Here is a 22,187-nt window from a genome sequence, read left to right as displayed (position 1 = left end):
TGTAGCCATAGATTTGAGGTAGCCAACAGCGTCCTGCAGATGTTTTGGACGACAACCTCCATCATTCCTGACCATTGCTGCAGATGATGAGAGCTGTAGTACAAAACACTGGAGGGCACCACATTGGCTACCCCTGCCACAGAACGTTCCATGGTGGCTAGAATGCCTTGGAAATGTACCTTTCCAAATGTACATACCCCCACCCTCCCATCATGGCCTGGTTCTGCTGATTACTATACCATGTAAAAGTACTGCAAACAGCACAGGAGCGCATCTGTTAACAGCGGCCATTCGCAGAGAGCAGTAGTATCATCCAAAGTGTTGTGCCAGTTTAACATCCTAGGTGAGCTTACCACACCAGCACAAAACTACAGGTTGTGACAATGCAAGTACATCCCAGCTTTTATGTTTATTTAATGAAAACACAGGGTCAATCTGTCAAACTAAGAAACAGTGTCTTATTTATACTTCTTAACTAGATTCTAGTACCTTTGACCAGAAATTTGCACAATGCATTGTTTTACAAGCGCATGATCTTCTGGGCACTGCAGATAGCCATTTAACGACCACAGTAACCATAACAGCACGTTTAAAGAAAACAGAGGCCAAGATTTTTCAAAATCACAAGGAACTTACCGAGCCATATAGTTCTCCTTTCTCGTTCATTCCCAGATAAAGTCCACTGTCGACCCCTCGAATGCTGACCAGGCCCACTGCTATACTGATAAATTCCAGGATACCTGCAAAACACAACACACACAAAATGTCCATACCATTTCCATTCACAAATTTAGCACTTGAAGTCAACTTTGAAATTGACTCAGTGGCATCACAAAGATGGCAGATGTTTTCCACCAGAAAGAAAAATGCCAACAGATGAGTAATTATTAGAGATACAGACATCCGCAGCATATAAAAGGCAACAGTGCTGAGCTTTCTCCCGAAATTATGCAATGCAGACGGCAGAGGAGTGCCAAGTGAAAAGCTCAGCCTTTCAAAGAAGGCTACTTGTTCAAAGAGATTTTTCTTAAGTCCTTCCAATCAAGTACCTGACCAGACCCAATGTTCCAGCAATCCTCTGGCATGCTGGGGCATGCAGAAAGGTTTGTAAAGTTATTTACAGGCTGCTCGTTGTTTTTTAAAAGGTATTTATGTGATCGGCTGCGAAAGATTGTTCAGAATCTGTTCAAGACTGAAAGTGGAGCTTACAAAGCACAACTTCAGGTCTAAAATCAGGTGAGAGGAACCTTTCTTCAGTCTAAGGGGCACGTTAACCTTACCAGGCCACCAGGTTCCCCATCCCTGGTCTAAATATGTGTTACACACACACACACACACACACACACACACACACGTGTGTGTGGAAACCTGCATTATGTTCAGGAACTGTAATTAAACTGTGCTTTGTCCTGTTAAATACAACCAGTGCCAGCTATAGGGGGATTGAACAACCCTCAATGCCCACTCAATGCCAACTGCTGCTGCTCTGCCTCACTTTTGCTTGCCCCATCTGCAGTATACATTTAAAGCAGTATCACACCATGGCTTCCCCCCAAAGAATCCTGGGAACTGTAGTTTGTGCTGAGAATTGTTAGGAGACCCTTATTCACTTCACAGCACTAAAATTCCCAGAGTTCCCTGGGAAGAGGGGCTTGACTATTAAGCCACTCTGATAACTGTTGCTGTGAGGTAACTGTAGCTGTGAATAGGCATTTCCTAGCAACTCTCAGCAGGTGTCCAACCATGCTGACCCTCGAAGCCAGCCCTCCCTCAGACTAGGAGAAATCCTCCTGCAGGCCTGTAGTAAGAGCCTTGCCAGAGAACTGACGAAAACCTCCTTAATAACTTAATAAACCTACTGTGTTACCACAACTGGCGCGGAGCCTTAATTTAGTGATTAAGGTTCAACGGACGATAAAGGTACACGCTATACCTTTAAAGTACATTCAAAACACATTTTTCTCCTTCAAGAATTCTGGGCACAGTAGTTGCTGGGAATGGTATCTGTGAAGGCTAAACTGCAGTGCCCAGAATTCTTTGAGGGGAAGAACGTGCTTCAAATGTGCTTTAAAGGTGCAGCACGTACACAGCTCAAGTCCCAGTGTTCCTTCCGCCCTTTTGCTTCAGGAAAAGCCACCCCAGAATGAGTTGATCTGGAGGAGAAGCAGTAGGAATAGAGGATTTGATCCATAGTTGTGCTTCAAATTACACCCGCCACAAACTCACTAGCAACCCAACCTTGCAAGGTGTCCAATTCCTCATTTATTTATGTGTGTGAAAAGGGAAACATGGGGAGGGAAGCAGCGGATGGGACAATTTGGAACAGGGGAACAATGGGTAGCGAATGCATAAACATCACCTCACTCTCTCCCTGCTTCTTCCTCAGATTACCTACCAACAAAAGTGCCTTTTGCTGGAATAAAACAGGCCATTAGTATTTGGCTGATTGTCTAGTTGGGCTTTATATCAGTATCTTGGTATCAGTATCTCCCATTTACCTATAAATAATGAAGACTACCCACTCCCCACCCCAAATAAACTAGATACCTACAGTCCAAAGTTTGTCTGTAACCAATATTTGCCATCCAGTTCTCAAATTCCCAAACCCTTGTCTCCCTCACTTCCCACAATAGCCAGATCTGGCCCAAGTCTTCTCTGAGCATTCCCCTCAACCCATGCCTCCCTCTCTACCTTCCCTCCAACTCCTCTGCTGCTAAATTGATCTATCACAGTCTCCTTGAAGTCACAGCCCACCTCCCGTTCTCCATATTTCCCCTTCTTCCTCCTTCACTGCTTAATTCAACACTTTCACAGACTGCCAACTGAGCCCCCTTCAGCCCACTGCAGCAAACAGCCCCTCCAGTCCTTCTGCAAGACTCTTGGCAACCTTTCCCTTTCTACCAAACGAACTGTCAACTTGCCTCATAGCAGCTGATCTGGTTTTGCATATTACACCATTAACCTTTCCCGCTTAATAGTTCATATTTGTCCATATCGCCACTGAACAGATTGTCTATTTTACACAATTCCTTTCCCCTCCTAATAGCTAGGATTTGTCCACATCAGCAGTTACAAGGATGCTGTTGTTATTTATTAGTCACTTTATTCATGGAAATGACTCAAAGCAGCTTACAGGTGTTGTCATAATTAAACCATGTCAGTCAACAGAAAGTGTCTTTGTGTTCATGGTCTGTTTCTGAGCTTCTCATGGGCCTCTACTGTGCAAAACAGGATTCTGGATCCAGCAGGACCATTCTTATGTTCTTATGAAAGGATTTTGCAGATGGGCAGCCAACAGCAACCAGGTTTTACTGTGTCATATCTCAGAGAGAGAGAGAGAGAGAGAGAGAGAGATGACACAGCAAAACCTGGTTGTATATAGATTGACAACATTGCTAAAGAGTGTGTCTTGCCAAACAAATCTCTAAAAAATACACTATTCTTCCAAGTGTAATCAAAGGTCAAGATATCTCACATGCATTGTTAGAAACTCACATACAGTGGTGCCCCGCAAGACGAATGCCTCACAAGTCGAAAAACCCGCTAGACGAAAGGGTTTTCCGTTTTTCGATGCGCTTCACAAGATGAATTTCCCTATGGGCTTGCTTTGCAAGACGAAAACGTCTTGCAAGTCTTGCTATTTTTTTCGCTCCCCCCCCTTTTTCTAAGCTGCTAAGCTGCTAATAGCCTTTTAGCCCGCTAAGCCTTTAATAGCCGCTAAACCGCTAATAGCGCTAATCCGCTAATAGGGTTGCTTTGCAAGACGAAAAAACCGCTAGATGAAGAGACTCGCGAACGGATTATTTTCGTCTTGCGAGGCACCACTGTATATAATCTAGGTGCCAAATGGCTCCTCAAACCAAGGTTACAGACGCCAAAAATGGAATGTCTAGTTGCAGTTTTGGGGTCAGATGGCTCAAAAGACTTTTTGGTTCCTGAAATTTGTTCCGATTGTGCAGATAAAATATCACAGATAGAATTCTACAGGATGTGTTGCTAGTGTGTGAAAACATGCAAGATCCAAGGTTCCCCAGGCCTGCACTTCCAGATGGCGGAGACATCAGACGCCACCCCAGCACCTGGGCAACTTCACTTGGTCACAAGTGGTCAATAGCCAGGTGCAAAATGTGCCTGGCACCTAGCGAATTTCAAACGCTGCTCACATGCTATGGCAAACATGGGGAACCTGTGTCCCTCCAGATGTTGGGCTCCAACTCACATAATCCCAAACCACTTTCCATGTTGACTTTGGCTGATGAAAGTTAAGAGCCCAAAATAACCAGAAGTCCACCAGTTTCTCTCCGCTGGTCTATCCTTGCCTTCAGGAATGAACATAGGAACTTGCTTTATGTTGAGTCAAGATCATTGCTCCATCTAACTTAGTAATATCAAACTGACAGGCAGTGGCTGTTCAAGGTTCCAGACTGGGGACACTCCCAGCCCTAGAGATACCAGGGATTGAACCTGCAACTTTTCTGCACTCAAAGCAGATGCTCTGTCACCGAGCTACAGCCCTTCCCTGTAGGTGGAAGAGGAACTCAGAAGTTGGAGAGAAAGAATGGGATAGAGAAAATGGCTGTTTCTAAGGCAGATTTACCCAATGCCAGTTTTTGTTCAGACCATGGTCCTACCAGGAATATCTGTGAACCAGTGAATGTGGCCTCTTTACCATCCTCCTTTAAACCCTCCTCCAAAAATGTTACCCAGACAATTCTTGCACGTCACATTACATTTATGTTTGTTTATTTATTATTGAAATGTTTAAAGCTCCACTATAACTTGATAGGATGTTGTACAAAGGACCGAGGCCACCAGGTCAAAATCTATTTTAAAAACAAGGCAAGAGATGAGTTAGAGAAGAACAGAGAAAGAGTGTAGTTGTAAAAATGGAAAGCCAAAGGAGAAAGATGGAATGGTAACAGGCAGAAATCTGAAGCGAGAAAAGGTATTCCAATGAAAGCAAATATATGAGGAAGACAAATGTGGGGGGGGGGGGACTGACCAACAGAAAAGCTGTTACAAAGATTATGGAGCGATTCATTTTGCATCTTTCACAAAGGAGCAATAGCAATAGCAGCCTCAGCAGCATAGATCTATCAACAACAGGTAGAAGCCAAGAGATAAAGTTTTGTAACCAAGATTGCAAAGATGAGTACTGCTGTACCTTTCTCTAAGGCAGTGGTTCCCAAACTTTTTAATATGGTGGCCCACAAGTCAAAAAATCACTGATTTATTGCAACAAGTGTCAAGACAGCATTATAACAAGCCAACTAAACAAAAAGTTGTAAGAGATATTCATCATACCAGTTAAGGATTGCAAGCAATAATTATTTTGAGCTTATTTATAAAGTCCAAAGCCCACTTGCACAGGCTTTGTGACCCACTTGCTAGTCTAAGAGAACACTACTGATTATTTTACTCATCACTGCATTGATAACTCCAGCTTAGTAAAAGGCAATCTGTCCATTTTAAATTGTTTGCATTCTTACGAAGTAATAAAACAAAACAAAAAAATCAGCATTCTTCAGCTAGGTGCAATACTTCTAGTACAATATCTGATACAAACAGTCCATTGGAAAGCTTTCACCATGCTCAGAGCTACATAATCAGGGCTCCAAATCTTGTAAAACTGTAAAACTTTCACCAAACTATCAAGTTACCCCTGTGTACATATAATCACCAAGCAATTTTAAGAGAGGCCAATTCTTAGGTTATGTGCCTATTGTCCAATATTGTAGGCTCTGGGTTTATAAACCTGGTATCTTTCATTCTGGTGTAAAAGTAAATTGGGAGTGAAATTGCTACTCCAATTTCAGATGGCCGGGTCACACACTGCTGACCACCTGAAAGTAAAATGCTGCTAGCCCTGTAGCTGATTTTTTCAAGTCAGTTGTGCCTCTGTTCTTGAGAAGTCTGTGAAACCCACAAACAACAGAGTTTATATATTGCAATAGGAAATGCTTCAGTTTTATTACTCTTTGCTCAGCACACTCCCTTAGGGAAAACTATCCAGAGACACATCTGAACCCTATATAAATCAAAGCACAAATCACTCTGGACCGTGCCCACTGTCCATAATATGAGTTTTGCCAAATCAGCAGATGTATTGTTTAATTCGAGGCACTTTTGAATGTTTCCAGGATATAAATAATGTGCTCATTCAGTTAATAGTAGCACATACAGTCTATGGCAGTAGTTATCAACCAGTGTGCCATGGCACCTTCGGGTACCTTGAATGACGGTCAGGGGTGCCAGGCAACACTGACCTCTGTCCCTCTTTCCTTCGCTCCCTCCTCTGATGCCCTCTTGCATCTCTGCCTCCCAAAGGCTTCCACAGCTGTTTGTTGCAGCAGCCCTGGCTACAAGCTCCCCAGGCGAATGTTTCCTCTGGGGCTGGTCAGGGGGTGCTGGGTGCCAGGAGCTGAGGCAGCCTCGGAGTAAGCAAGTAAGCAGACAAGGGAGCCTAGCCAGCCAGTCCACCGGCCCTTGTTGTTGGGAATGGGCAGACAAGTGCCAGGGGCAGTGTGAGGAGGCACCTCTATTTGGGACATGGGAGGCAGCTCTGAGACCAGGGGTGGCAGCAGCGGCTGCCCAGAGGACTCTCAAGGAGAGGGGAGAGGAGGCTGAGGGAACACTTCATAAGGGAGGGTGTTCGAAAAGGGGTGAGGGGCTGCCAGCTCTGCAGGCAAGGGGTGACATAACTAGGTTCCTGAGCCCCACAGGGGTGCCGCAGAAAGAATGCTGTTGTTCAAGGGAGCCATGGATTCAAAAAGGCTGAAAACCTCTGATCCAAGGGCTGAATCATATGCTAACTTCACGGATTGCTAAGGTTTGTATCCTGCCTCTCCAAATCCTTTAACAGTCAAAGGCTTGTAAACATGCAATCCAGGATAATGTTTCATTTGCAAAGATCAAGCATAACTTTGCCACTAGAGCCAAAGTGACAAGGCATACGCCATACACAATGACATTCCTAACATGCTATCAACTAGCCAACTGGCCAACCCATTGCACTTTGCAGGATTTTGTTCATTTCCCCTAATTGCTTTCAAACCCGAACTAGTACGCACTGCTGAATATGACCCTGATAGTTACAGCTCCAGGGTAATGTTGTTATAGGATTGGCAGGGCTTGTTTGTATGTCGTCTTTGGAGCCACTCCCAGCCTGTGGCTTTGTATCTGGAAGATGGCATTCTGTAGACAGAGCGACTGCTTAAGCGGTCAAACAAGCCATCAAGCAAGCCTCTTTGGCAATGGCTCTGGCCAAGTCTGCTAAGCAACTCTTTGCAGGACCGAAGGGTAAAGGCTGCCATACAAACTAGCAGCTGCCATGCTCCCAGAAAAGATATAGGGGCCTTGTCTTGTTCTCTGTGCTGAATTCAACACTCTGGCTTTACCATCTCCACCACCCCAAAAAACTGTTGGAGCTCTTCCATAATATGCTCCGCCTCTGTGTGTGTGTGCGGTATCATCAAATCGCAGAGTTGGATGGGGCCCCAAGCATCATCTAGTCCAACCCCTTGCAATGTAGAAATCTCCATGAAGTCATCCATGGATGAAACCTCTGCTTTGAAAACCTCCAAAGGAGAGTCCACCACCTTCTGAGGGAGACCGTTCCACTGTTGAACAGCTCTTAGCGTAAGAAAGTTCTTTCCAATGTTTATATATATAAGCATACTGCTTTTTGTGGTTTTATATCACTGTACAGTGGTACCTCAGGTTAAGTACTTAATTCGTTCCGGAGGTCCGTTCTTAACCTGAAACTGTTCTTAACCTGAAGCACCACTTTAGTTAATAGGGCCTCCCGCTGCCGCCCCACCACCAGAGCACGATTTCTGTTCTCATCCTGAAGCAAAGTTCTTAACCCGAGGTACTATTTCTGGGTTAGCAGAGTCTGTAACCTGAAGCGTATGTAACCCGAGGTACCACTGTACCCTGCTCTGAAATTTTATGAGAAGGTGATATGTACTTTTCTACATAAATAGGTAAAGGGGACCCCTGACCATTATGTCCAGTCGTGACCAACTCTGGGGTTGCAGCGCTCATCTCGCTTTATTGGCCAAGGGAGCTTCCGGGTCATGTGGCCAGCATGACTAAGCCGCTTCTGGCGAACCAGAGCAGCGCACGGAAATGCCCTTTACCCTTCCCGCCTGAGCGGTACCTATTTATCTACTTGCACTTTGAGGTGCTTTCAAACTGCTAGGTTGGCAGGAGCAGGGACCGAGCAACGGGAGCTCACCCCGTCGCGGGGATTCGAACCACCGACCTTCTGATCGGCAAGTCCTAGGCTCTACGTAAATAGATGTAAATAAAAGACACCACAGTCTCTGGTGACCTTCATTCTAGGAAAACTCCAGCCAAAGTATGTGCTGGCACCCTGAAATCTCTCATTTTGCTCAGATACTGAGGTGCATACAGCCATATCACGGTTTGCAACACTGCGCTGGATTGTTGTACAATCTTTAGGCCTTTTATGCTGCTGCAAGAAATATTGGAATCAGGTTCCTGAACAGTCATTTCCCATACATCAGCTGGCAAGAGATTCAGATATGGGTCATTAGGCTGCCAATGTTCTCTAACCAGACATGCAAGATACACCAGTACTCACACTGGCCATTCACTGCTGGACCCCTTCAAGGGTTTGCATTTGACCAGTTGCAATCTGGAGTTTAATGGGCTTCAATTTCCCCTGGATATTTCAAAAGGAGCCAAGAAAACAATTCTCAAGCAGAGACAAAGTTCCTTTTTCACAGGCGACGTCTTCCATGGGCCGTCACTCAATATGGAACAGCCCCTCATCAGAAGGGAAGGGAGGAGGGAAAGGAGCAGCTGTAGTTTAAATCCCAGTGAAACAGCTGCACACTCAGCAAAGAAACAAAGTTCTTCTACAGATGACTTGACTATGGTTACATTCACACACTACAGTTAAAGAACACTTCAAAGCGGGCCAAAATAATCCTGGGAACTGTGATTTGTTAAGAGTGCTGGGAACTGCAGCACTCTGAGGGGTAAACTACAGTTCCCAATATTTCTCAGGGGAACATCACGTGCTTTAAATTTGTTGTGTGCACACCTTCTATGGCTGTAGATTACCAGTGTTTGGGAGAAACAAGGGCAGAATTGCAATTTGCCACTTGCCCGCTCGCCTGGAGCAAGCTCCTATGCAAGTACCCAAGTGCCAAAACTATCAGATCCACTTAGTGTTGCTAAGTGCTGACTCAGCAGCCATTCCTGGGTGTCTCCATACCTCCTGGAGCCACAAGGCGCACTGCGAGTTGCAAGGACAGAACTAACAAAACATCTCAGCCAGCTCAGTCTCAGGTGAGCTCCAGCGAGGAATAGGAAACGAATAACTTACTGAGAGATGTTATGTGCAGAGCTGCACAAAAATGTATGTAGGACCTGGGAAACCAGAGTTCAAATCCCCACTCAGCCATGAAGCTCGCCTAGCCTAGCTCATAGGGTCGTTGTGGGGATTAAAGGGAGAGGGGGAGAACCACATACTACAACTTGAGCTCCTTGGAAAGGTGGAGTATGAATGCAATGAATAAAAAAGGAACACATTTTATTTAGGCTGAGTATAAGAGGCAGCAATGTTTATGGGACTGGATACATACTGAGAATTAAAAAGCTTGCAAAATGCACATAAGAAGAGCTCTGCTGGACCAGATTAAAGGCTTATCTAGTCAATAAAATACTTCTGGGAAGCCTACAGTGGGGCATGAAGGCATGAGCCCTCTCTGCTCTAGCAACTCAGCCCACATCATGCACTCAGATATGACTTTAACGGTCATGGCTTCCCCCAAAGAAGCCTGGAAGCTGCAGTTTGTGAATGATTCTGGTAACTGTAGCTTTGTGAGGATTTACCTAACAACTCTCAGCACTTTTAATAAAACACAGTTCCCAGGATTCTTGGGGGGAGCTGTTAAAAGTGATGTAGGAGCGCTTTAAATGTACAGTGCATTTTGGACGTTGCCTATGAGCCAAATGGGTAGCCATATCCAGTGCTACTTTTCTAGAAAAAGAAATGCCAGAACCTCACCACAAACACCTCCCTCGTTCTCTTAAAATGGCAATGGCACCCACCTGAGAAGTGGGGGGGGAGCCCTGGCCTTATCCCCCACAAATATGGCTAATCTCGTTTTGAAGACATGAAAGTCAGTGGCCGTCATTACAGGAGGAGAAAATTCCATAGTTTAACCATGCACTGTGGGAGATGGGGAGTGTTTCCTTTTGCCAAATTCCTAATTTTGGCAATTTTGGGAACCTATTTTTTTGTTGATATTACCTATTTCTCTCTCGACAGTTCCTGCAGTGACTACTTGGGGGGGGAAGTGAACCTTCAAGATTTGTTTTTGTCTTGGGGTGGCATAAGGGGCTGGAGACCTACTTTCAGAGCATTTGGTGGGAATAACGGCCTTGAGGAGATATTTACAAATATGGTTATGGTGGAAGTCCCTCCTGTGTTTTCACACTGGTAGATACACCAGTGCAACTGCTCAAATGCAACACTGGAATAAAAAGCTAAAGGTAAAGGACCCCTGGACGGTTAAGTCCAGTCAAAGGCGACTATGGGGTGTGGCGCTCATCTCGCTTTCAGGCCGAGGGAGCCGGCGTTTGTCGACAGGCTGCTTTCTGGGTCATGTGGCCAGCAGGACTAAACCGCTTCTGGTGCAACGGAACACCGTGACGGAAACCAGAGCACATGGAAACCTTCCCACCGCAGCAGTACCTATTTATCTACTTGCACTGGCATGCTTCCAAACTGCTAGGTTGGCAGGAGCTGGGACAGAGCAACGGGAGCTGACCCCGTGGTGGGGATTCTGCCGACCTTCTGATCGGCAAGCCCAAGAAGCTCAGTGGTTTAGACCGTAGCACCACCCGCATCACCTGTGATGGAAGTGAAAAGCCCGATGGAGAGGGAAACCAACTAACACTGTGGCATGCAGCCATCCTCACTGGCTCAATTTGTACTACTCCAAGAAACCCACTGAAATTAACTAACATTGACTAGCTTAGTTGGATATAAGTTTGCTGGATCCAACCTGCTGCCTTGGAGCTATAGCTACTGTGCCATCCAGACTGATTCTTCTACAAGCCAAGCAGAGAGAGAAAACACATGTGACCACAACACACACACCCCATACATGGGGGAGGTTAGCCACGAGCATAGAGGGATTTCTTGGCAGACAGACATTGCAATCTGCATCCCACTACAATTCCTAAGTTCAAAGGAGCCTTCTTAGCAATACTATCTGAGCCTGCTTCAAACCAAGGTGTTCTTGGTGGCTGGTCTTTTAGAGATGCACTAAAGTATCTCTTAGAAGCTCTTCCTGTTTGGGTTGGCTTTGGCAACGGGCTCAAAGCGAAGCAGACATCAGAGAGGAGGGTTTTTTTTGGTATTTTTAAAGGCTACAGCCCTAAAGTAACTCACTAGGAAGCAAGTGGCAGTTCCACTGAGTTCAATTGGCTTAATATGAAGCTGGGATACAAGTCTGAGTTAGGTTGCAGTCCTAAACACGCTCATAAGGAATAAGCCTGACTGAAGACAGGGGAAATAATTTCCAACCAAATGCACATGAATAGTATTACAGTATTCAGTTTCAATATAATACTTTGGTATGCTGTTTTTATTTTGTTATTTGACATAAGTTTGGAGAATGGGTTGAGCTATAACACCTCAATACAAGCCTCCATTGTCCAATTAACATCCACACACACCTTTGAATGTTAGAATGCTGTTGTAAGTTAAGTTTGAGCCTCAGACTGATTTTCTAGGGGGTGCAATAGGTGCAAGGGAATCTTGGGCCCTGGGTTCTCATCAGGTTGAAAGGTCATCTGTTGTCATTATTTTAAAAAAACCTAAATCCTATTGCTATAGAAATAGCATAAATAGGAATAATTGAATAGAATAAAAAATAGTAAAAACAGCAAGAAGCCTGTTGATGTAGAACAAAGGGACAGAATTTGCATCCTGGATATATACTATTAAATCTATTAGGCCTCACTTTGCATATGCACATGCACTTAATATGCAAAATCAGAAGATCATCAGCCCTGTTGGCACCTTGCCATAAGCCCAGATAAGCTGAAATAAGTAACTTCAAATTACAGAAATCACAAACCAATGAGTACTCTAGCAAGGTCAGTTCTGCAAGGAGTAAAAAGGACTGAAGTTACAAGTCATGGGCCCCTTCCACCCCTACTGATGGTGGTGGTAGTGATTAAAATTTATGGACCACTTCATAACATAAAATCATCAAAGTGGTGCACACAATAAAAACAGAATAAAACACAAGCTCTTAACACATGCATATGACGCAGTGGGCATTAGTCCACCAAATCTTATGCCATAATAAAATTTATTAGTTTGTGCACAGACTCAAAAAAATTATTTGTTCAACAGCCAACCTATGCTGCCCAAATTTAGAAAAATCATAACTGGGCATCCCCAGCTTACTGGAACAAAAATATCCTGCCAGTGATGGCTGTGATCCTATTTTGCCTTACCAGCCACAGGAGGCACTTTCTAAAGACTTAAAAGGAGAGTGCCTGCCCACCACCTATGAAACAGCTACTGCAATTCATCTGCAGCAGCAGGACTCAGCTTTCTCCCCCAGCCTTTGCAAGGAGGCTGTCGCTGCTGCATCATCACCTACGTGCAAACAGAGCTGGAGTCACAAGCTATGCATGGAAGGTCACAGACTGCAGGAGAAGGACATTGTGCAGGTACGGGCTTTTGCATCACTTTTCCTTGCCATCGTGTAAGATGAGTTCTCTCCCATGCAGGGATTTTTGCCTGGAGGAGCAGGTAAGGCAAACTCTCCCTGAAGCTAACAGGATATCTAATTGCCAATCTTTCCAAAGGGCTGGCTCCTATTCCAGAACAGCACGAGGCTATGAAAGTTAACTGGCGCCTTTTATTAAAGAAAATTGTAGCGCTACAAAAAGCACAAGCACTATACACACAAGTGCCAAGTTTTGGTCATCATCAGAGCAAGCAGAGGTGTGCGCATATATAAATATATACACAGGGACAGTTTGAATGGGGCAAATATGGCCCCATTCCTCCAGAGAGATCAAGGTGACATTACATGCTGCTTTATCCTCACAACAACTCCAGGAGGTAGGTTAGTGTAAAGACAGGCTTCCTCAAATTCGGCCCTCCAGATGTTTTTTGGCCCACAACTCCCATGATCCCTAGCTAGCAGGACCAGTGGTCAGGGATGGTGGGAATTGCAGTCTCAAAACATCTGGAGGGCTGAGTTTGAGGAAGCCTGGTGTAAGAGAATATGCCTTGCCCAAGGTCACCCTGTGAAACTTCCAACACTTCCACACTGGACCTCGCATATTGCACATGCACCCAGAACCTAGCACAGACTCAGGACCAGAGGAGGTGGATAGATTCTGCTTTTGCTGCATCAGTGCCCTTGTATGCAGTGCTTTGCCCAGAGGAGGCAGCAGAATGGCAGCCATCAGTTGAATGGAAGCAAAGCACTGCGCTTAAGGGCTAAACCAGTTCCCTACTGAGTCTGCTCCATCTGCATACAGGGTTCCTCTAGAGCAGGGGTGGAGGGACCTGTAGCCCTCAGGAGCCTATTGGAATACAACTCCCATCATCCCTTGCCACAGGCCATATTGGCCAGAGCTGATGGGATTCCAGCAACATCTGTCCATCTAGAATACGATAGGTGTTTGGAGGGAATAGTTTGTTAAAGCAAAATAGGTGGAGTAGACATTTCCCTTTGTCCTTTCAGACATACTCAGTCCCATTCAAAGTTCCTGGGTGTAAGGCTACACTAAAAAGACTTAGGAGAGGAAATGGTCTGGCTTAGCAGGATGGTTGCTGCAAAATAGTTTTTGCCACAATGAGTTTAAAGCTTAGAGGCTATAATGTTAGACTGAACTATAGAATTGTAGAGTACCCCACGGTCATCTAGTCCAACCTTCAGCCATGCAGGAATCTCAACTGGATCATGCATGACCTCTGCTTATAAACCTCCAAAGAAGGAGAGCCCATCACCTCTCTTTGGAGTCTATTCCACTGTTGAACATCTCTGTCAGAAAGCTCTTGTAACTTTGGTTTTGGTAACGTTGGTTTGGTTTGGGTCCTGCCCTCCAGAGCAGCAGAAAACAAGCTTGCTTCATCCTCCATGTGACAGCCTTCAGACCTTTGAGGATGGCTATCGTGTCTCCTCTCAGTCCCCTCTTCTCCCGGCTAAACACAACCATCTCCCTCAACCGTTCCTCACAGGGCTTGGTTTCCAGACCCTTTATCATCTTGGCCACCCTCTTCTGCACATGTTCTAGCTTGCCAATTTTGTAAGTGGACACGCCACCTATAAAACTGGGAATTAATGACCTTCCTTGTAAGCTTGGCTGTGCTAAAGAAGAGCTCTGAAAAGCAAGCACTCTATAAATGTTGAATTCTGAAAACCATGTACAGCGGGGGTAGGGGACTTGTAGCCCTTCAAATGTTGCTGGACTACTGCCGCCATAATTCCTGGCCACTTCCCATGCTGACAGGGGCTGATGGGAGTTGTAGTCCAACACCATCTGGAGGGCTGCAGGTTTCTCCAAGCCTGGTGTAAAGAACCGAGTGCTGATCAAAGAAAGCCTCTGGTGGCATTGTGCAGTAGCTGGTATTCCTGGACTAGGAGACCTGGATTCAAATATTTTTCCCTCAGCTACAAAGCTGACTGGGTGACCTTGGGCCTCACTCAGTTTAACTGACCTCACAAGTCCTTAAAAAAGGAATCGTGCAAGCTACTCCCAAACACCTTGCAAGGTAAAGCAGGCTACAAGTTTAACAAGTCTTATTATTTGTACCCCACCCATCTGCCTGGGATGCCCCAGCCACTGTGAGGGGGGGGGGCACCAACAGAAGAAGAGTGCAAGCTGCATTTTCACTCCTACCCACTAAGCAGAAGGGCGTTGGGGGGCGGTGAGAAAGCAGAAGGCAGAAATCTGTTTTAAAGATTGCAATGACATTGTGCAACGAAGCGGGGTCATTCCCCAGAGGGAGGGGCTTGCCTGACTTTACCCTCCCGGGTCCTAAGGCTGCTACATTTTACCCCTTGCGTTTTTCCAGAGGCCTCGGCCAGGTGGGGGTGCAGGAGGTGCTGGACAAAGGAAGGGGGTCGCTCTGCTTTCTCTGCAGGATGCGCCCGAAGAAGCTGCTTTAGTACTGCAGGTCCCGCTCCTCTTGCTTATCCGAGTCATTCTCTGCAGCAGCAGCAGCAGCAGAACAGGGTTTTTTACGGCAGCGGCGCCCAGCCCGGGGAAGTAGGGGGGGGGAGGGAGTATGCAGCTGCAGCAGCCGGATCCTATGCAATAGATATACTATATATAAATGAACTGGAAGGCAGGGCTTGCTCCGCAGCTCAGCGTGCCTTGGGATTGCAGCCCCGAGACTCGTCAGGTGCACTGCAAGCGGGCGCTGCAAGGACCCTCTGCAGCAGCAGCAGCATGTCGCTCGAGGACACGCAGCTGCCGGCGCGTGACGACACCTGGGGAGCGGAGACGCCTGCGCTTCGCCGGGGATCTATGCACCGTTCTTTTTAAAAATAATAGGAAAGCGATCGTTTATAGAGGGTCCGTGACGCGCATAAGCACGTGCGAAAGCCCCGCCCACGCTTCCCCTGGGCGAAAACTAACGCTGCTGCTGCTGAGCGGGGGCGCGATCGTCCGGTGCTGCCGGTTGCTTCTCTGCTGGGAGCTGATCTGGCCGGAGCCCGGACGAAGGTTGACTAGCATGACTCCTTAGCAGAGCTCTCTCTCTCTCTCTGGAAGGGTGATATTTTTCTCCCTCTCATGCAGTGGTTGTGCTGACGCAAGAGCTACGGTACCTTCCCCCATCCCCGGTACAAAATTCCTTAAGTTTACCAGTATTGCACCGTCAATGTCCTACCTACACCAAAGGCACACGCAAAAAAAAAACAAAAAAAAACCAACCACCCAAAAAAAAATCCCCAATAAATTCCGACATTCCCCGGAGAGATAGCATCCGCTTTGATCCCGCGGGGATCGCGTTCCACACTGGATCTCGTAAAAGAGCTTGCATTTAAAGGAAGACGTTAAAATGGTAAAAGTATCACGGGTCCCTGAGCCGGTGCAGCTTGATTTATGACATGTCCCTGGCACGTGTCTAAAATAGGCTTCCCGTCTAAGGTTTCTTCTGAGAAGTGGGGGGGGGGGGCGGGGTGCATAGCCAAAGCAGGAAACTGGGTCCCTGGGTCCTATTTCCGAGCATGACTTTTAAAACCCCGCCCACCCACAAATACTCAAATTCATGGAGAAGCCTGCTCTTATTCTGGAACCAAAAGCTACCCAGCTAAATTCGGATTGGAAACGAGGGTTGCAATCCTGTAGCTGCTGGCTTGGGAGTCAGTGACCTTTAACTCAATGGAGCTTACTTTCTGAGTAGCCTTGAGTTGCAGAAATGCACTGGTGTTGGGCAGCTATATTAGCTGGGGCCTTTGGGCAACTCCCGAAAAACAAGTCCCTGGGGCAGGTTCTGGAAACGCATAGGAATGCAAGGACACATGCATTATGAAGTTTGGTTTAAAAATAACTAACAACCTGAATAATAAAGAAAAAACAAACCTGGGAATTGTAAGGATGCTGCAATGGTGAGGGAGCCAAGATGTGCCCATACTTCTCTTGGCACAAAACATAACTGTAATTCCCAGCATTCTCTAGGGCAAACTAGAACATAATTACTTTAGAGTTTTACCATGTTATGTTGATGCCAAGATACAAGTAGTTCAACAGGAATTACTTCTCAAGATAAAAAGTAATCCAAAAGGAAGTACACTGAAATGTACCAGACTTGGACTAATGTCAAGTCAATATTTTTAGGATCGGGTAGGCTGCAGTATATTTTGGGGTCACCTGTCTGCCCTGCCTGCTCCCAATTAACCCACTACCATCATAAAAAGCCAATCCTTTTTGGAGCGCTCTCTCCACCTTTTATATATACTGTAAGCCTTACCTAAGCAGGCGCTGTGTTAATTTTGCAGAACTTAAACCAGCTGAAATGGTTCCAGAATAGTACAAGGGCCCAAGGTGTTCAGTCCTTGAATGGGTTGGCCAAGATTATTATGGAAAGGACTTTTCTGACCTTGGTTTCTCAAGGTCTGCAATGAAACCTGTTCAGAAGATTCCAAAGGCTAATTTATTTTATGGAATATGGATTTGGCTGGGTTGTTTGATTCCATTTGTGGCTATTTGCTTTCTGCATGTGACATACTGGGAAATGTTGTACTTTAAGAACCTGGATCAGGCCAATCGCAAACTTGGTCTAGCATCCTGCTTTCACTGTGGCCTGTAGATGCCTACATAAAACCCACAAGCAGTGGCTGCAGCACTCTCCCTACTTGTGCTGAACGGGTTGGTATACAGGGGCAAACTGCCTTGCATAGTGGAGACAGAACACAGCCATCGTGGCTAGTGGCCGTTGATAGCCTTATTGTCCATGACTGTGTGGCCTGACCTCTTGATGTCCCTATGGATGTAAGCAGGAGAAGTTTCTATCCACACTGCATTCAGCATTCTGTTAACGGAATAATGCATGCCTGAAACCAAGAGTCCCTTGGAACAGCTTGAGATAAAAGCCGGTTGTGGGGCCCAGCAGCTTGAGCCTATATAGAGTTACCCAGATGTTAGCTCCCAGCGAAATCAGTGCCCAAGTACAGGGCACGTACGGGAGGTTTGCAACTTTAGCTACAGAATAGAATTCTCACAATATCTAAACTATCTTGCCTCCCCTTTCCATTCGGTCCTAGATCCAATAGTCATCACCTCGCAGGGAGAGCTGCAACTGAACAGATGGTGTAGGGATCCCACCACATTAAGTGCCATGAGATCACAGAGGTTTTTGAGTTGTCCACTACACATAACCTTTCCAAGTAAGTGGCAGAACAGTTCTATAGGGGGCAACCAGACACAAATGAGGACAAATTCCCCTGAACTTCTGTTGCACAGGTGAAGCAGGAGCCATTTCACCATCCCAGCACAATAAGCTGCACCCTACCAAACCAGGTATTTTGTACTACCGACTGGGGGCTGATGGGAGCTGAGGCTGATGAGAACTGTAGTCCAAAAAACCTGGAAGGCACCCAGGTTGCTGACTGCAGACCTAGATAATGATCCCTCCATTCTCCACCCCTTAAATCAGTAGCTGCCTGTGGTGGTGGTGGTGATATTATTATTATTATTATTATTATTATTATTATTATTATTTAGAGTCACCTTTATTTATAGAGCAACAATATTCCAACAGATAATGAGAATATTAAGGAATCTTAACTACAAGGACATAGTTGTTACTGCACTGCATCTCTTCTCGGCGCACCGTATCGGTGTAAAATGAGCCGCCTCCCCCTAACGCGGGTCTTCTGCAGCTCTGCAGAGCAGCAGCAGCAGCAGCTGGTGCGATGGCCCAGCTCAGGCGAGCGGCTGGGAGGAGAGGAAGCGGCGGGGTGTAGGACCCTGCAGTGCCCTCCTGCTGCTGCCAAGGCCAATGCGCGCGGTAGCAGGAGCGCCAGCTCGGCCGCCGTACACCTGCTAGCGGCGTGAGCCCGCGGGCTGCCGCTGGGCTCCAGCACAGCGTGCAAATCTCGCCTCTTAACGCACCAGAGCTTCCTGCTTTTGATCTCGCACCAGCCAGCGTACCGTAAAGACTGCAGCCCCGTCCTTGAGGGCGCATGCACATCCCTGCACCAGATCTCGCCTCTGCTGCTGCTGGCGTGCAGAACCACCCCGGAGCAAAAGGGGCGTGCGTCTGCATAGACGCATATCTACAGAAGCGCAAAGCCAACTTCTGCATAATCTCTCAACTTTCTCCATTTGAGAGCTGCCGAGGAGATCGCTGCTGCTTTGCGCCCGCAACCCTCAAGTTTACATGCCTAGCGCTGGGATTCTCCGCAGACTTTCGCCCTCCTTTCTCTTCAACCGCATTCAAGAACTATTCTCGTTTTCAGGTGCATGTGTTCCTAAGAGAAAACGGCGCCCAGGCCTGAAAAGGGAACGTGTGCTGCATATGTTGCAACGCAGAGAAGGGGGGGGGATGCTGTTTCAGGGCTGCAGGCAATACTATCCCTACCGAGAGTGAGTGCACATGAGGGCCATTCATTGCAACCTGAGTAGGACTAGCTAGCACCCACTTAGGACGCCCTTAGCCTCTGGCGAACGAAGGGTGACACCGGATGACTTTGCATGTAGCGACCGGTTCGAATCTCAAATGACCCCTTTGAAGCGCATCCCTTCCTCGCGAGCCCCGGCATTATCTCCCCAGCTCTCGAAAGCAATAAAAGGAACACAGTTTAGAGCTTGTTCAACATCTGGCATTCAAGCATGGCGGTGGGGAAGGAAGGGGGGAGAAGCACCACAGGACTTTTTCTTTTTCTTTTGTTTTTTGCTTTGCTTTTACGACCTGGTTTTAAGTGCTGTCAGGTGGATTCACTCACAAGTTAACTCCTTCCAACAGCCGCTGGAGCCCGCCTTACCCCCCAAAGTGGCATTATTTTACCACCCAAACCCCTTCAAAGAATTCCAGATTTGTTTAAAAAAAAAATCAGGCCAGCGCCAGCCCGTTGTAAGAACTCAGTGGCATTTTGGAGCTACTCTGAGAAGGCAGAAGGCCCACTTGCGTGTGGCCACAGCATCGGAAGTACCGCGTGAAGTCCTCCGACGCCCCTCTATACTGCTGAGTCACAAATAGGAGCCCTCGGGAATGAAATCGGCAGAACACGAGACTCTTAAATCTCAGGGTAGTGGGTTCGAGAACCACGCTGGGCAAAAGATTCCTGCATTGCAGGGGGTTGGGCTAGATGACCCCCGGGGTCCCTTCCAACTCTACGGTTCTGCGATTCTAACACACACCTCCCCCCCCCCCAACTCTGAAAGGAAGTCTGCGCCTGCAGGCGTGGAGCTCCCATTGGATACCTGCGCTCAAGCATGTGGGCGCACAGCAGAGGGACAGAGGCGAAGGAATGCCTTCTTTAATGACCAAGAGATCTGGGCTTATGATGCAGGCACCCACAGCAGCGGTGGCTATTCGCCAGAGCCGCTCACTGTAGGGGGATCCCTCACAGTGATGGGGGCAGGATAAAGGGGCGGGATCCTTTGGCGGGGGGGGGGACAATCCAGACCTATCTACGGAGGCAGGTATTAAGGGTCTTGCGGTGGGGGAAGAGTGCGAGGCACTTCCTTCACCCGAGGAAGCCGCGATCCTTCCCTATTAAGAAAAAAGCGACTAGGTTTGAAATAGGAAGCACATTACTGACTCATCGGAAGAACGGGATCTATTAACCTTATTTATAACAGGACACCTTATGCTCACCCCTATTGCCCCTTAGCCACAAACCTAGAGGAGTGGCAATTCTTTTAAAAAATATTATTATTATCATTATTCTCCAGACTTGTGGCTCTTTGGTGAAAAAACTCTTACTTGGACGCGTGCAGGGGTGTCCCGTTTGCATGCCATCTGCAAATCCCGGAGGCATTTCCTCTTCCGAGCTGTTTCAACAACAATAATCCTCAGCATCGACTCTCCATCCCATTTCCTCCCGACCAAAAAAAATAATAATATTATTATTTTATTTGGTTGTGGGTTTTCTTTTCTTTTCTTTTCTTTTAAAAAAGACCCAACTTCTGTCCTTGTCAGCCCCACGGCCACCAGAAGGTTAAATCGCCCATACCTACCAAATCTGCTGTGGTCTTGCCTGGTTCCTTGGATCGTACCATTGGGGAAAATCTCTAAATGAAATCCAGTCCTGCAGTAGAGCTGCCTCCGCCTCAGGATCCCTTTTAAGTGATCCAGGTCCGTCACCGCAGGGCCCCGGGGTAGCCCACCCGCTTCCGCCTGGCCCAGGTGGTCGCTTAACAACACGGGGCTATCAGCCGGCAAGACGGGGACGTTCCCAAAGGGTACCGCATCCTGGACGCCGAAATAGTTCCCAACTTCACCTAAGGGAGCCATCAGGAGCGAGGGGGAGGGAGGAGGAAGGGGGGAGGAAGGCGAGCTCGTTTTTGAAGCAAAACTGTAGTGCCGGTGCCCAAAAACCCAAGGTAGATATCTTTTTCTTTCCCCCCTTTTTTTGGGTGGGTGGGGGGGAGGACGTGCTCCCACTCCACTCTCCCCTCCCACTTGTAGTTACATGGAGGGGAAGAATGTCCTTTGCTTTAATCCATCAATAATAATAAGTAGGATATATATTTTTTGAAAGTGATCTGCTGCTTCGACTTGTCCCAGGTTCAAGGTCAAGCCGCTGTTAGTCTTAAGAAAGCGCCGCACACGGACATATTTATAAACACATCAGACGGGTCTGGAGGGGTCCAGGGCGAGGGATCATCTATATTCCTCCAGCTCTTAGCAAGCGGTGGGGTCTTCTGCCCATCCGACCGTAATGAGGCTAAAAATCCGTAGTTTCTCCATGGGGCTTAGGAGCAGCACGACCATAGCAACTTCGCCGCCTGAGGCTTTTCTCTAAAGGGAGCTGCACGCACCGATTATTGTTATATATTATATATATATTTAAGATGCACGGGCGACGCCAGGATTTTTTATGGATTCTGACTCCAGGAAGGCATGCGCTGTTTTTACTCTATAACTGGCTGCATACATCAGCATGGACTCCTGCAAGGAGAAAAGCGGGAGAAGAAGAAGAAGAAAAAGAAGAGCAGGGTGGGTGGGAGATCTCACGTTGGCTGGCTGAGACGAATCCCCCTCTCCACCGCCCGGAAGGGGGGGAGATTTTTTTTATAATTAAAAAAATCCAAATAAAAGAAAACTTTTGCCGTCCAGATCCTATTATCCCGAATTCTCCGGAGGAGGCACCGCGGGTGCCTCTCTGGGCTCAGCCGGGCTGGCGATCCGCGCCGAACAACGCGTCCCACGGCTGCTCTCTCTCGGCTGCCTCGCCTGGGAACAGGTGCCGCTTCCGCAGGGCTCCCGGTGCCGCGCCGCCGCTGCCGCTGTCCTCCAGTGCCGAGCTGCGGCTCTCGACTGTGCCTCTTCCATCCAAGCGCGCAGGGAAAAGTGGCGCAGGAAGAGGCATTGGGCTGGGTTTAAGGTAGTCCAGCTTGCGGGCGGCCACGGATTCCGCCCAGGTCCTAGCGCGCAACGCTACCTGCTGCATTAGAGCGGCGGCGGCGGCGGCGGCGCTCCCTTTCCATCCCAGCCA

At 47.3% G+C, this 22,187-nt stretch overlaps 1 protein-coding gene across 6 annotated transcripts in view; it reads right to left on the bottom strand.

Moving 5' to 3' along the window:
* The window catches only part of FGF9 (fibroblast growth factor 9), a 43,428-nt gene extending 21,613 nt beyond the window's left edge, over nucleotides 1–21,815 (bottom strand). For 2 of the 6 annotated variants that reach the window (XR_014219011.1, XM_082220353.1), the window contains exons 1-2: nucleotides 20,707–21,815; nucleotides 637–740 (exon numbers count right to left, since the gene is read on the bottom strand). Coding sequence is in view for 5 of the 6 variants with exons in the window: in XM_082220353.1 (XP_082076479.1) it covers nucleotides 637–740; nucleotides 20,707–20,983 (381 nt within the window). In the remaining variant the exon portion in view is untranslated. Of the gene's footprint in view, nucleotides 1–636; nucleotides 741–1,368; nucleotides 1,391–1,495; nucleotides 1,636–15,074; nucleotides 15,159–20,706 lie in introns of those variants that run through there. The other 4 variants (XM_082220354.1, XM_082220356.1, XM_082220355.1 and 1 more) reach the window with 4 other exon arrangements.
* Nucleotides 21,816–22,187: the final 372 nt, after the last annotated feature.

This window comes from Podarcis vaucheri (assembly GCF_965113315.1).
Source record: "Podarcis vaucheri genome assembly, chromosome: 4".
In the NCBI taxonomy this organism is placed as follows: Eukaryota; Metazoa; Chordata; class Lepidosauria; order Squamata; family Lacertidae; genus Podarcis; species Podarcis vaucheri.
The sequence above is the reverse complement of the archived record's forward strand: the minus strand, read 5'-3'. Positions and strand labels throughout refer to the sequence as shown.